The sequence below is a fragment of the Dasypus novemcinctus genome, chromosome 18 (assembly GCF_030445035.2).
Source record: "Dasypus novemcinctus isolate mDasNov1 chromosome 18, mDasNov1.1.hap2, whole genome shotgun sequence".
NCBI classification, from domain to species: Eukaryota; Metazoa; Chordata; class Mammalia; order Cingulata; family Dasypodidae; genus Dasypus; species Dasypus novemcinctus.
Genome location: NC_080690.1, coordinates 86873970 through 86888885, shown reverse-complemented (window position 1 = coordinate 86888885; position 14916 = coordinate 86873970). Strand labels below are relative to the sequence as shown.

The 14916-nt window shown below is 39.2% G+C and overlaps 1 protein-coding gene across 1 annotated transcript; it reads left to right on the top strand.

The window, feature by feature from the left end:
• Positions 1-79: 79 nt before the first annotated feature.
• C18H19orf18 (chromosome 18 C19orf18 homolog) lies at positions 80-13804 on the top strand. The gene is made up of 7 exons (XM_058279475.1): positions 80-287; positions 5671-5769; positions 6700-6735; positions 8667-8747; positions 9260-9362; positions 12038-12195; positions 13533-13804. Exons 1-7 carry the CDS (start codon positions 203-205, stop codon positions 13640-13642), a joined length of 672 nt encoding a protein of 223 aa, XP_058135458.1. The 5' UTR covers positions 80-202; the 3' UTR covers positions 13643-13804.
• The last annotated feature ends 1112 nt before the right edge of the window (positions 13805-14916 follow it).

The window sequence follows — 14916 nt, the reverse complement described above, 5'->3', positions numbered from 1 at the left end:
GCGTCCCATTGGCCGGCTGGGTTCTGTGAAGGAATTCCATCGTGGCCGTGCCAACTGACCTCACACTGGTGGCTCCAGACCAGAATCCGAACCTTCTGTAGGGAGCAGGGTTTCTTAATTCCTCAGATACCTAAAGGACAGATGCTGGACTAGAGCTAAATCTTTCCTTTTGCCCATATAATACAAGATTAAAACTATTAGAATGAGAGACAAGTTTCAAAGTTCTCTCACCTTTTTGTTTTTGTTTTTAATGGAATGTCCACTTCATTTCTGCTTGCCTTATACAGGTGAGTTCAAACTAGGCCTAATGGGTAGCTTCAACCGTTGGTTTTAGTTGTTTCAGGGAGTTTAAAAGCTATTTGGGTCGTCTCAGGAGAAATCTAGGGGGGCCGCTCCTCTGGCCGGCTGCCGGCCTTTCCACAGAGCTCTCCAGGCTGTTGTCCACTTTGTGAGTGTCTCTGCTACCCCTATAGCCTCGGCCAGGCCCCTGCCGACAGCCGCCTCTCAGCGTCCACTGCCTCGGGGCTGCCATCTTCACAGCCACCTGCGCTGTAACCTAATTGCCCCAAACTGAGGTACTGACTGGTGAGTCATTCCCGCCACGTTGGCCACAGAAAAGCCAAACCACAGGGTGGAGCTGGTGGCACCTGCAGGAGGGGCGCAGGGGTCCACGAGCCATTTGGGAAGAGGGCTTTGGGGAGGAGACGGCCCTCCCCTTCGCCAGGAGTATGGAGATGTCAGAGTGACAGAGCAGGAGGAGGGTGAGGTGGAGGAAGAAGAGGAATGAAACTGGAAATAAATAATAGACAGGAAAAAGGTAAATTTGCAAATGTGTGGAGGCTAAATAGCACGCTCCTAAATAAATAATCAGTAGGTCGAAGAAATTGCAAGTGAAATCAGTAGATACACTGAGACAAATGAAAATGAGAACAAAACTTATGGGATACAGCAAAGGCAGTCTGGAGAGGGAAATTTATATTTTAAAAAAGAAGAAAGAGCTAATCTCAAAGATTTAACTGAACAATTAGAGAAACTAGAAAAATAATAGGAAGTGAATGCCAAAGCAAGCAGAAGGAAAGAAATAATAAAGATTAGAGCAGAAATAAATGAAGTTGAGAATAAAAGATAATAGAAAAAGTCAACAAAACCAAAAGCTGGCTCTTTGGGAAGATCAATAAAATTGACAACCCCCTAGATAGACTAATGAAGAAAAAAGGAGAAAAGATGCAAATAAATACTATCAGAAAGAAAGGATCATAAGAGGATATTATGAGAAAATGTATGCCAACAAGCTAGACAACCTAGATGAAATGGACAAATTCCTAGAAATACACAACCTACACTGATGCCACAGGAAATACAAGAAGTTAAATCAATCACATTTAAAGAGATTGAATATGTCATCAAAAATCTCCCAGCAAAGAAAAGTCCAGGACAAGATGGCTCCACAGGTGAATTCTACTAAGACTTTTGAAAAGAATTAACACCAATCCTGTTTAAATGCTTCCAAAAAATTGAAGAGGAAGGAAAATTACCCAACACATTTTATGAAGCCAACATCACCCTAATACAAAACCAGGTAAAGACACTACAAGAAAAGAAAATTCTAGACTAATTTCTCTAATGAACATAGATACAAAAATTCTCAACAAAATACTTGCAAATCAAATCCAGCAGCATATCGAAAGACTTATATACATCATGACCAAGTGGAATTTATTCCTGGTATGCAAGGGAAGTTCACCATAATCAATCAATGTAATACACCACATTAACAAACTAAAGGAAAAAACCCACATGATGATCTCAATTGCCGCAGAAAAGGCATTCAACAAAATTCAGCATTCTTTCTTGTTAAAAACTCTTGAAAAGATAGGAATAGAAAGAAAATTCTTCAGTATTTTAAAAGGCATATATGAAAAATCCACAGCCAACATCATACTCAATGGAGTAAGGTTGAAAGCTTTCCCTCTAAGACTGGGAACAAGACAAAGATACTCACTGTAACCATTGCTACTCAACACTGTACTAGAAGTTCTAACTAGAGTAAGACAAGGAAAAAAAAAAAAGGCATCCAAATAGGAAAAAAGTAAGTAAAACTCTCACTACTTGAGGATGGCATGATACTATATTTAGAAAATTCTGAAATGTCTACAGTAAAGCTACTTGAGTTTATAAATGAGTTCAGCAAAGTGGCAGGAGGTAAGATCAACATGCAAAGATCAGTAATGTTTTTGTACACTAGTATAGAACAATCTGGGGAGAAAATCAGGAGAAAATTCTATTTACAATAGCAATGAAAAGACTAAATACCTAGAAATCAATTTTTTTAGAAATTAATCCATGAATTTTAATTAATAGTACAATTTAAAAATTTTCTATCATCAATTGCAGAAGTTCCATACCAATGCAAGTTGTTGTGGGTAAGGTGATGTATAGGAATCCTGTATTTTATGCATGACTGTTCTGTAATCCTACAAGTTCTCTAATAAAGAAAAAAATTAATCAATTGGCTTTGATAAGAAGGTCTATTTCTGACCTCTCAATTCTATTCAATTTATCTATATATCTATCCTTGTGACAGTACTATGCTATTTTGATCACTGTTGCTTTACAATAAGTTTTTTTCTCTATTTTTTAAAATGTTACATTCAAAAAATATAAGAGGTCCCCATATAGCTCCCACCCCCCTCACCCCACTCACCCCACTCCTCCCACATCCACAACCTCTTTCATCATTGTGGGACATTAATTGCATTTGGTGAATACATTTTGGAGCACTGCTGCTCCACATGGATAGTGGTTTACATTGTAGTTTACACTCTCCCCCAGCCTACCCAGTGGGCCATGGCAGGCCATATAATGTCCAGCATCTGTCCCTGAAGTACCACCTAGGACAACTCCAAGTCCTGAAAATGCCCCCACATTGTATCTCTTCTTCCCTCTCCCTATCCTCAGCAGCTACTGTGGCCACTTTCTCCACATCAATGCTGTAATTTCTTCCATTACTAATCACAATAGTTTCATAGTAGAATATCAGTAAGTCCACTCTAATCAATACCCTTTTCCTCCATCCTGTGGACCCCGGGATGGTTATGTCCACTCCACCTCTGTATCAAGAGGGGCTTAGATTCCACATGGATGATGGATTCAATTCTCCTGCTTTCAGTTGTAGGCACTCTTGGCTCCCTGGTGTGGTGGTTAACCTTCTTCACCTCCCTGTTAGTTGACCAGGATAAGTCCAATAAGCCAGAGGGTAGGAGTTGCAAGTCCACTGAGGCTCAGGGCCTGGCTGTCATATGGACAGTCCAGATATTCAGGTCTCCCTAGGAATCAATTTAACCAAAGAAGTACAGGGCTATATGCAGAAAACTAAAAAACAATGCTAAAAGAAATTAAACAAAATGGAAACAAATGGAAACACACTCTGTGTTCATGGATGTCATGAAGATGTCAGTCTTACCCAAACTGATCTATAGACTCAATGTAATACCAATCAAAATTCCAACAGCTTACTTTACAGAAATAGAAAAGGAAATTACCAAATTCATTTGGAAGGGAAAGTGCACCTAAATAGCCAAAAGAATTCTAAAAAGGAAGAGTGGCATGGAAGGAATTTCACTGCCTGACCTTGAAACATATTACAAAGCTACAATGGTCAAAACAGTATGGTACTGGCATAAAGATAGACATATCAGTCAGTGGAATAGAATTGAGAGCCCAGAAATAAACCCTCACCTCTATGGTCAAATGGTTTTCAACAAATCTACCAAGTCCATATTAACAGGACAAAACACTCTTTAAGAAATGCTACTTGGACAACTGGATATCTATAACCAAATGATTGAAAGAGAACTTCTATCTCACTCCCTATACAAGAATCAACTCAAAATGAATCAAAGATCCAAATATAAAAGCCAGGACCATAAAACTACTAGAAGAATATGTCTGAAACATCTCAAAGACCTGGTGGTAGGTGGTGGTTTCTTGGACCTTACGCCCAAAACATGCACAACCAAAGAAAAAATAGATAAATGGGACCTCCTCAACATTAAACACTTTTGGACCTCACAGGATTTTGTCAAAAAGGTGAAAAGGCAGCTGACTCAATGCAAGAAAATATTTGGAAATCACATGATCAATGAGTTTAATATCCATGATATTTAAGGAGATGTTACAACTCAACAACAAAAAGACAAATGACCCAATTAAGAAATGGGCAAAAGACTTGAATAGAGATTTGTCCAAAGAAGAAATATGAATGGCAAAAAAAAATGTGAAAAAATGTTCAACATCACTAATGATTAGGGAAATGCAAATCAAAGCTACAATGAGATATTATTTCATGCCTATCAGAATGGCCACTATTGAAAAGACAGAGAACTCTAAGTGTTGGAGAGGATGAGGTGAGATAGGAACACTTATTCACCATTGGTGGGAATGCTGAATGGTACACTCACTGTGGAGGATTGTTTGGCAGTTCTTAAAGAAGGTGAATATAGATTTGCCACATGACCCTGCAATACCACTACTGGGTATATGCCCAGAAAAACTGAGAGCATGACACAAACAGACATCTACACACCTACAATCATAGTGGTGTTATTCTCGATTGCTAAAATTTGGAAAAAGCCCAGGTGTCCTACAACAGAAGAATGGATAAGCAAACTGTGTTCTATTCATATGATGGAATATTATGCAGCTGTAAGAAGAAATGAAGTCATAAAAACACATGAAAACATGGATGAAGTTGGAGGACATTGTGTTGAGGGAAGGAAGCCAGACACAAAAGGACAAATACTGTATGACTGTGTTACTATGAATCAAATATATTGTGTAACATATTGTATAATACTATTTATATAAAATGTAAACATAAATCAATTTATAAAGATGAAATTTGATTACTGTTTATGTAGGGTAGGGAAGGCATGCTAAAGGGTGTGAAATTTTTCTTTTTGGAGTAATGAAATAATTCTGAAATTTTTTGTGATGATGAATGCACAACATTTTGATTGTACTAAAAACCATTGATTATTCACTTTAGATAGATTATAGGGTATGTGAATATATCTCAATAAAACTGCTTAATAAATATATAAATAATTGTGCAAGAATAGCCAGAAATAGCAGTTCTGTGCAGCAGGGGAAGCATAGATTGAGAGGTGAAGATTTTTATTATGTTTTATTATTATTATTGTTGTTGTTGTAATGAAAATGCTCTGATAATATTTGAAGTGATGAATACACAACTATGTGATTGTACCAAGTATCATTGATTGTAGACTTTAGATGAGTTGTATATTTTATTAATATGTATCAATAAAATTGATTTGTTTAAAAAAATGCTATTTCAGGGAAGCAATGTGGCTCAAGTGGTTGATTGCCTGCTTTCCACACGGGAGTTCCCAGGTTCAGTTCCCAGTGCTTCCTAAAAACAAACAAGAAACCAGTGAAAAACCAGCTCAGGTGAGCCAATGTGACTCAGTGTTTGAGTGCTGGCTTCACACATATGAGGTCCTAGGTTCAGTCCTCAGCCCCTGGTACCCCCAAAAAAAAGAAAAAAAGGGAGAATAAATAAATAATAATTAGTTGGTTTTTTTTTTAAGTTATTTCAAGGGAAAGAAAAAGGAATAATTACATTTCATTGTTACAAGTTTTCTTTCCAAGATAAGAGACCGTATGCCCTAAGTAGAACTATCACCAGGCAACCCAAAGTGTCCTCTAGAGGAGCTCAACCAGCTCTGAGGAATGTCTTCATATTCACAGGTACATTATTGTATTTTGTTCAGTGAAGTGAAAATTATAGTCTGTTCTTTTATCTGCTAAGTGAATGTATAGTTGCTTGTGTATATACAACAACATGATACAAGACATATAATAATTAAGCATTTGCTCTGAAATCAAAGCCTGCATTCTTCCATCTCTGTTAGCTGCTCTTTCTCTTCAGAAATTGCTTTCTTTTCTTTCATTTATGTTAGCATACATAAAACCTAGACCCCATCCAGGTGTTATGAATGTGATTGTATGACTTTAATTGTACTTGAATAGACATATTTCCATGGTAGAGCATATGAGTCCAGACACAAAAGTGGAAAGCAGATAAAAGAAGACAACATTTTTCTTCTATGTTTTGCTTTTTAATTTGAGTGCTACTGCTCTTTATCTCAGAACACAAGAACCAACACTGACAATCTATAAAGTCAGACTGACACCCTTTGTGGTGGCATGTGGTGTTTATAAACAATTCCCTACAAGGGAAATGCAATCTGCACAATATAATCACATCTAATTTGGAAGGCCCCTCATTGTTAGGGCCCTCCCTGACGCTGGATCTCTGATCTCCTGACAAGAGCTCAGCTCCCTTTGAATCTGCTCCTAGTCCTTCCAGGGCCTTAACCCGGGAAAGGCTTTCCAACTCACGTGACTGCAAAAGCAGACTAGAAACTAAATGCGTTCTGTGCTTAACAGCCCACATTCGTGAAGGGAGGTATTGGATGCCGCTAGAACATGGTGTTTTCACAAATTAAGCCACATAGTTTCTATTAGACATTGAAATAAATTTATTACCAACCTTTATCATCTTAGCTCTTTGGAAATTACATGTTAGTTTCCCTTGTCTAATAGCCCGTTAGTTCCTATTTTCCTAAATCTATCTTAATTCTCTTTTCTCTCTGATCCCCTTCTATGACCTTCTAGTTCGGACTTCTACGTCCAAGCAGTTTGTGAGTCCTGGTAAGTCTGGGAAATTGGGAAGATGGGTGAGATCCCATGAACATTCCCAAAGTTGTCATGGTATATGGCTCTAGAGCATGGGTTCTCAACCTTTTCTGTCCCACAGTCCCCTTTGCCATTCAGGTGAAAACCGCCTGACTTCTTAGAATGTAGCGGCAGATAGTTTCATGACTGTCTACTAGTGTTGAGACTAACGACTACTGTAGTTTCAAAGCGTGGCTGAGTGTAAGCAATTTTTTGAGATATGCAACAGTGGTAATGTGATATGAAACGAATACCACTGTAATTTATTGCATACATTCATAAGTGAAGGAAATGCTAGATTTCAGTTAGATGTCAGAGAGAATAAAGATAATAGGTTGATTTTTTTTCCAGCTTTCTAGAAAAATTTTTCTTCCAGCTTTCTACAAAATTTTTTTCCAGCTTTCTAGAAAAAAAAATTTTTTTTAAGGTTGATTTTTAAAAATTCAAACTCACAGGGCCCCTGAGCTCTTTCTGTGGACCCAAAGGATCTTCCTTCTTCTTGGCACATTTGCTAAATGCCTGCTACGAGTCAGTCCCAGCTCCTCACTCTCCCCACCCACCCCCCTCCAATGAATTATTCATATTCCTAAAGCTCAGCCATGAGTTTTTCACTTGCCTGTTCATACCACCACCACACACAGAGCTCTAGGCCAGGCCCGGGTGTCGTAAGACCTACACTCTCATCCTTCCTTTCGCACTAACTTGTGAGCTTGCCCTAGAGGTGTGCTGAGACTCTGCCACCCATGAGCTTTGGGTCCCAAGTGCAGGTTCTGACACAGAGATAGGAAGTAGAACTTGCCTAATGGATCCTGGAAGACACCCTCTGAGGAGACGACCTTGTTTCCTCTTTTGCTGACAATGCAAGAAGTCAAGAGAGAGCTTTCTCAGCCTCTGATCAACCTGCCACTCTACACATGTTCTCTGCCTCCTTCCTGCAAAGTCAGTGATACCCTAGCCAAGCCTGAATTGTCACCCGTGCACCAGCCTCCATAGACTCATGCCAAACCAAGGACACTGCCTGGCAATTCTTTCTCCCTGTCCTGTACTATCACAATTAAATATATAGTTCTCAATTTCATACAATTTTCCCATCTTAAGAAACAAAACTCGTCTCTTGACCCCTCACCCCCTTCAGGTACAGTCCCTAAATCTCGACTCCATTTTACAGCAAAGCTCCTCAAAAATGTTTTCAACACTCGCTGCCTCCAATTTCTTTCATCCCTTCTCTCTCTCTCTTTTTTTTTTTTAAAGATGTATTTATTTATTTAATTCCCCCCTCCCCCGGTTGTCTGTTCTCTGTGTCTATTTGCTGCGTCTTGTTTCTTTGTCCGCTTCTGTTGTCGTCAGTGGCACGGGAAGTGTGGGCGGCGCCATTCCTGGGCAGGCTGCACTTTCCCTCGCGTGGGCGACTCTCCTTACAGGGTGCACTCCTTGCGCGTGGGCCTCCCCTACACAGGGGACTCCCCTACGCGGGGGACACCCCTGCGTGAGGGGGCACCGTGCATCAGCACTGCGCATGGGCCAGCTCCACATGTGTCAGGGAGGCCCGGGATTTGAACCGTGGACCTACCATGTGGTAGACAGACGCCCTAACCACTGGGCCAAGTCCGTTTCCCCATCCCTTCTCTCTTGAACCTGTTTTAGTCAAGCTTGTATCCCCACCACACTGCTAATACCACTTGTCTTGGTTTCTTAGGACTACCGTAACAAATTATCACAATCTCGGCAGCTTAAAACAACAGGAATGTAAGCCAGCAATCCTTGGCATCCCTTTTCTTGTAGCCAGTAACACATGACCTCAATGTCAGATTTTAAAAATGGTTGAACTGTATATAGTACTTTGCCTATTGCTCTTTTGTTCAATCTGTACAAACAATAACTCCCTGGATATTTTTTCTGAATTTCAGATGATAAGAAGGACAATAAACAGGAGCCTATAAAAAACAGTCACAGTTTTGCACTCCTGCAACCCAATGCCTGGGAAAAAGGTTTGTGGAATTCCATCCACTATCCTGTCATTACAGCACCACACAACTTGAAGCAACCAGGGCAACACTTTGGTTATAAAACTGATGTCATTCTCCCTTTTGCTACATAGATGATAGCGTTGCTATACTGAGTCAGGGATCCAGTATCTCTACAGAGCTCAAGAGAAGGCTTTGGCCAAGGACAGGAGGCAAATGAAAAAAGGGAGCCAGGGATTAGATGGGAATTCAAATTATATTTGTTCACACAGACTACACAATCTATCTTCCCTTTATTAATTGAAAATGCCATTTAATGAAATATTTCTGGGGAGAGTATTTAGCTCTGTGTTTGAGTGCCTGCTTCCCATGTATGAGGTTCTGGGTTCAATCCCTGGTAACTTCATTTGGAAAAAAAAAGATATTTCTGATTTTTGTCTCCCATTCCCTTTTGAAATAATAATATATTAATAAATATATTAATTGATGGACACAGCTAAAACAAAGTTTTTGAGAACTTTTTCTTTCCATTTTAGCCCTGACTCGTCGTAGACCTGCCCTTAGTCAAGTAATGGTGGTAGGGTGTGTAGCCTCCAGCATTGCTCTGATCTGTGGAATCGCTATTGCTTGTGTGATATAGTAAGTACATGCTAAATAACATCTACCATCCTTAATAAGGCATAAAAAATTAACTGGTTCATTTTTTAGTGTCAAAGGATAATGATGATGATAAGAATGATGGTAATTATTACAATCACTAAATTATTCAAGTCATCATAACTTTCCAGATCAGTGTTTTACAAAATGTGACTTATACTCATAAGTAGGGTCATGATATCAATGAAAAAGAAACAAAACAAAAGAAACAGAATAGAATAAAATTCAGTAGAATAGAAAGTATAAGAAAACATATGTCTTAAAGAAAATGCTAGTTTTTAAACTTTTCAGGCACTCAGAGTTGCATGGTAAAATGTATTTCTTACTATGAGTCATGGTCAAAAATGTTTCAAGGGAGCAAGTGTTGAAGTACCTCCCTCCCACACCGGAGGTCCTGGGTTTGGTTCCCAGGGCCTCCTAAGGAAACAAGGAAGACACACAGACACAGCAAGTGCAAACAATGAGTGGTGGGGAGAAATAAATAAATAAAAATAAATATTTAAAAAATGTTTCGAAGCCACTTTCTGGGATGCTGGGACCCTCTAATGTCCCTCCCAAAATGTGGTGTTCAAAAATGAATTTAATATTCTGCATGGAATCTTAGCAGTGCAGAGCAGAAAAGAGCAACTCTCTTTTTCACTAGAAACATGGTATCACAGCATGGTATGTGGTCATGGTAGCTTGTTGGGAAGATACTTCACATTGTTCACACAAATAAAACTTGTGGTGGTTCAAGTGCTAACTCTTTCAAGTGTATCCTAATTTTGGGACTAGAATGAGACAATAGTCAGCCACACTATGGCATCTCGCTACCTTGACCAGAACCAATGTACTCTGGTTCCTGCTCTAGGATTCACTGCCAGGATTACTTTAAATCCCATTGTAAACAGCTTGAGAAGTACACATTTATTTTCCCTATTAGAATTAAGTCTGAAAAAAGAGAAATACATTGCCAGGTGAAGGATGTTTTTTAATATAGCCATTTTAGAACCTTGGGATATATCAAATGAAGGCAATGTGAGATTAAAAGGCAAAACCGAAGACATTTTGCTAATGAGAGAATGTAGCCTGCATGTCTGGCTCTGAGTTCTCTGATGTGGTGGTTGACAGTGATTCAATTTATGTAAATGCACAATTTCTGTTTATTTCATTAGTAAAACAAAGATGTTAACAAATATAAAGTTTTCTAAAATAATTCATTAAACATAAAACATATGTTTTATGTTCCTGGGCTTTCAGTGCTTAATTAAGTTGCTCAACTAAAGTCAACTCTTACAATTTTCACATCTGTTTTACCCAATTTGGTGCCGTGCCAACCTATATTAAAGCATGAGGCCAAAGTGAAAACATGTGCTCCAAAGTACATGGTTATATGTATTTTTTTAATGGTGATTGTTGTAGAAGTAGATTTTGAGAATACTATTGGTGAGGTTGCTTTTATTTAAACCAAGAAAGTAAAATTATAGTAAATTACATTTCTGGTATAAATAAAATATTTAAACTTAAAATAATGTTAGAAATTTTAATATACCACTTTTCAATTTTTAAATATTTTCTCAACTACTTTTAATGTTTTTAAGAAGATGTTTATAGGGACTCTCATTTTCCCTTCTGATCCAGGCTTCACTGTGGTTCAGCATGGCTCTGTCAGATCCTTTATTTAAAATTTTGATATCTGGTCCAACCTTGGGATTTTTGCATTTATTTCCTTTTTAATTTTTTAAAAAAATATTTATGTTCACTACTGAGTTTTTGGCACTCCTTTAAATTTTGCACCTGAGGCAAGCGTCTCACTCTCCTTACCCAAATCTAGCCCTGACCCCATTGTTTGATTATCTTTCTGGAATGCTCTGCCACACCCTCTCCTCCACCACTGCCCCTTGGAACAAAATAAGCTGATTCTGAAATTACTTCTTATTAGCCAGGTAAAACAGAAAGAGGAAGGTAAGCATGGTAGGAAAAAATAAGGCATTTCATGATCCACTGCCACGTCAAACAGAAATGGCTCTTCGATGACCCTCTTCGAGGCTGGATTTTGGGTGAGGCAAGTGAGACATTTGCCTTAAGTGCAAAATTCACGGAGGTGCCAAAAAACGCAGTACTCAAGATATACCATTTTAGTGATAATTTAAGAAATCTAAACCAATGTCCCCCAAATCCATGATGGACGAAATATCAACATTTTAAATATGGGGTCAATCAGCAGTACCAGGCCAAGCCACCCTGGAGTTTGAGCAAAAGGGAAAATCAGTAACTGATCCTGTCTTTATTTAAAATGTTGATAGTCTGTTCATCATGGATTTCTTGGAGTTAATTTCTAGTTTCTGAATTGCATTAAAATATTGATCTTGATGATGGAGTTTTTGTGGGTTTTTTGGTTAGCCTTATAAATTTCGTGCCCAAGGCAAGGGCCACACTCACCACATCCTAGTCCTGGCCTTGGCCACTCCTATAAGTAAATTATAAATTATAAGAGCTCCTCGCCTCCTGACAGACATTTGAGAACTAGGATTATTTTGGTTTAAAAGTCTAATTCTGCCTCCCTGCCTGACCAACCATTGCATACAAGCGAATCCTTTCCAGACGAAAGGTTACGTGATTAAGGCATGATTCACCGTGAAAACTGTGTTCCTAAATTTGTCTGTGTTGTTCTCCAGTCGACTGGTACAGGCGGAGGAGAAAGAGCAACTCGCAACACTTTATAAAAATGTCGAGATACCAATAATAGGAGATGAAGACGAGGATGAGGGCCAGGACGAATCTGCGAACCTGCTTCCAGAAAATGAGAAGGAACTAGGAAAGTTCATTCAGTCAGGTAGAGGACCTACCAGCTCAACTTGTCAGATATAAAGTCACGTAAAAGCTAAACTGCCAATGATGATTTGCTTTTCAAAGGCAAAGATAAGCGGGAGTTAATGGAGTTTGAGGTAAGAAGGTTTAATTTTTTCAGCCATGCATGCAGAAATATAACAGTTTTCATCAAAAATACACAGAAGGGTAATTGATTCCTTTTGCTGGGCAATACCAAACTGACCTAAAACTGGGTTTGGGAAACACACTTTTTCCTGGACAAAACATTTACCTTAAAGCATGCTTGTTATTTTGGCTGTTTTCCTTGTTTAGAGCACAGGCAGGCATCTATTCCCCTGCCCTGCCTGCTTCCACATGATGAGGAAATGGGATCCAAGCCTTCAAAGCAGAGGTCACCCCGCCCCAAGGGAAAAGTCCCTGTTGTAGAGAGAGGCACATCACAAAGATTCTGCACATCTTTGTGAGAAGAGGGCAGCATTTATGTTCATATAAATCTGCTTTTGTTTAAGTTCTGCAATTCATGGATACCCATTTTAAAATTCTAAAGCAAAAACACATAAAGAGTGCAGAAATTCTGTCATCTTTACTGTTCCCTGCATGGATTTCCTTTCTAACAACTCAAGACATAGAACAAGGATGAAAAACTGGGAGTAGTAGAGACCATGGCGTTTACTGAGGCAGACGGTCCTTGTCGTACCCTTTGGAAAATATTTTTCCAATGTCTTTTCATTGCATTGGATTATAACTTTTCTGCGTTCTTTTTTTTACTAACCATTTATAAAGTTCAAATACAGAAAGTGGAAAAGTAATTTTAAAATTCAGTTTTCACTGTGTGTCAGGCAACATTCATTATCCTCTGAAAATTAGTTTGTTGCTTTATTTTTTTTTTTTTTAAGATTTATTTATTTATTTTCCCCCCCTCCCCTGGTTGTCTGTTCTTGGTGTCTATTTGCTGCGTCTTGTTTCTTTGTCCGCTTCTGTTGTCGTCAGCGGCTCAGCGGCACGGGAAGTGTGGGCGGCGCCATTCCTGGGCAGGCTGCTCTTTCTTTTCACGCTGGGCGGCTCTCCTTACGGGGCGCACTCCTTGCGCGTGGGGCTCCCCCACTCGGGGGACACCCTTGCGTGGCACGGCACTCCTTGCGCGCATCAGCGCTGCACATGGCCAGCTCCACACGGGTCAAGGAGGCCCGGGGCTTGAACTGTGGACCTCCCATATGGTAGACGGACGCCCTAACCACTGGGCCAAAGTCCGTTTCCCTGTTGCTTTATTTTTATGTGCTTTTTCCCTTCATTTCTGTTCCACATCTTTAGTGTCCTAATAACATTGTGTCTACATTTTAGTTATTAAATCAAAAAGGAGAAAAATGAAGAAATTGAGGGAAGAGCAAACATTAGGAAAGGTAAAGAAAATGCAGAAGGCTATGTACAATTCAAAAATGGAAAATTTGTGAAAACAAATGAAAGAGCAGCAGGACACACTACGTGGTGTGGTGCAGAGAAAACAATCACAAGGATGCCAGACAGCTGAGCATGTGACATAACTTACCACAGAGAACCCTGGAGAAGAGCTCTCTAGAGAAAGAAAAACAGTAGTATATAACAGAAAATAAATTCCTATTGCGTAACAAGTCCTGTTTCTTGGCTTTCATAGGTCACAAATAATTGTAACTTAATTAGAAAATAGAAAAATCCAACCACGTAAAGTGTGAGAGGGAAATTGTCAGGGTTTTCTTTTCTTGCTCCTGCCCAGAAATGAAAGCAATACCTTTGGGAAGTCTCCCTGACCATGTTAGGGAAACCTTTTCATTAAATAAAACCTTCTGGTGATATTTCCAATCAATTCCAGTGGCTTGTCTCCATCTTACACAGGAGAAAATTGGGGAAGTCAGAATAAATATGACACTAGGCTAATGCACCATCATCCCTGTCTTTAAAGAGCTTGGACCTCGTGAGGGGAACAGGCTGTAGACAAGGAGCTACAGAGCTTAGTCAGAGGTCTCAGGGCTACATGCCGCCCCCCAACAGCTGTGGGCGCACAGAGGAGATCCGACTTAGTCTAAACAGGGCAGATGCTTTGAAAACAGTTTGACAATGCTTCAAAAAATTAAACACAGTGCTCTCACATAACCCAGCAATCCCACTCCTGGGTACTCACTCGAAAGAACAGAAAATACATGAACACATAAAAATGTGTGTGTACACAAATGTCCGCAGCAGCATTGTAACAGCCCCGAAGTGGAATCAACCCAAGTGAACTAAAGGATAAACAAAATGTGGTCTAGCCGTATAACCAACTATTATTATTCAGTCATAAACAGGAAGGAAATTCTGATACTTGGTACAATATGGGTAAACTTTGAAAATATTATGGTAAGTGGAAGAAGCCAGACACAAAAGGCCACGTATTATATGAAATGTCCACAGAAAAACAAAAAACAAAACAAATCTATCCTAGATTTACCAGAATTAGTAAATCTAAGGAAACGAAGTAGATTAGTGGTCCCAGGAGCTGAGGAGAGGAGAGAACGGCAACGACTGTTATTAAGCACAGGGTTTCTTTTTAGGGAAAATGTTCTAGAATTAGATAGTGGTGATTGTTTCTCACTGTGCGTTTATATTAGAAATGACTGAATTGTAGACTTTCAAAGGGTGAATTTGTGGTATGTGACTTAAAGTTCAAATTATCAAGAAAGATTTAGTCTAATTGAGGACCAACTGAAGCCAG

Excerpts from the sequence above, each read along its gene's own strand:
- C18H19orf18 (XM_058279475.1), top strand. The coding sequence starts at position 203 with ATGAGAGACAAGTTTCAAAGTTCTCTCACCTTTTTGTTTTTGTTTTTA. Across the intron at positions 288-5,670 it reads TTTCTGCTTGCCTTATACAG|ATAAGAGACCGTATGCCCTA; the intron begins GTGAGTTCAAAC and ends TTTCTTTCCAAG. Across the intron at positions 9,363-12,037 it reads GCTATTGCTTGTGTGATATA|TCGACTGGTACAGGCGGAGG; the intron begins GTAAGTACATGC and ends GTTGTTCTCCAG.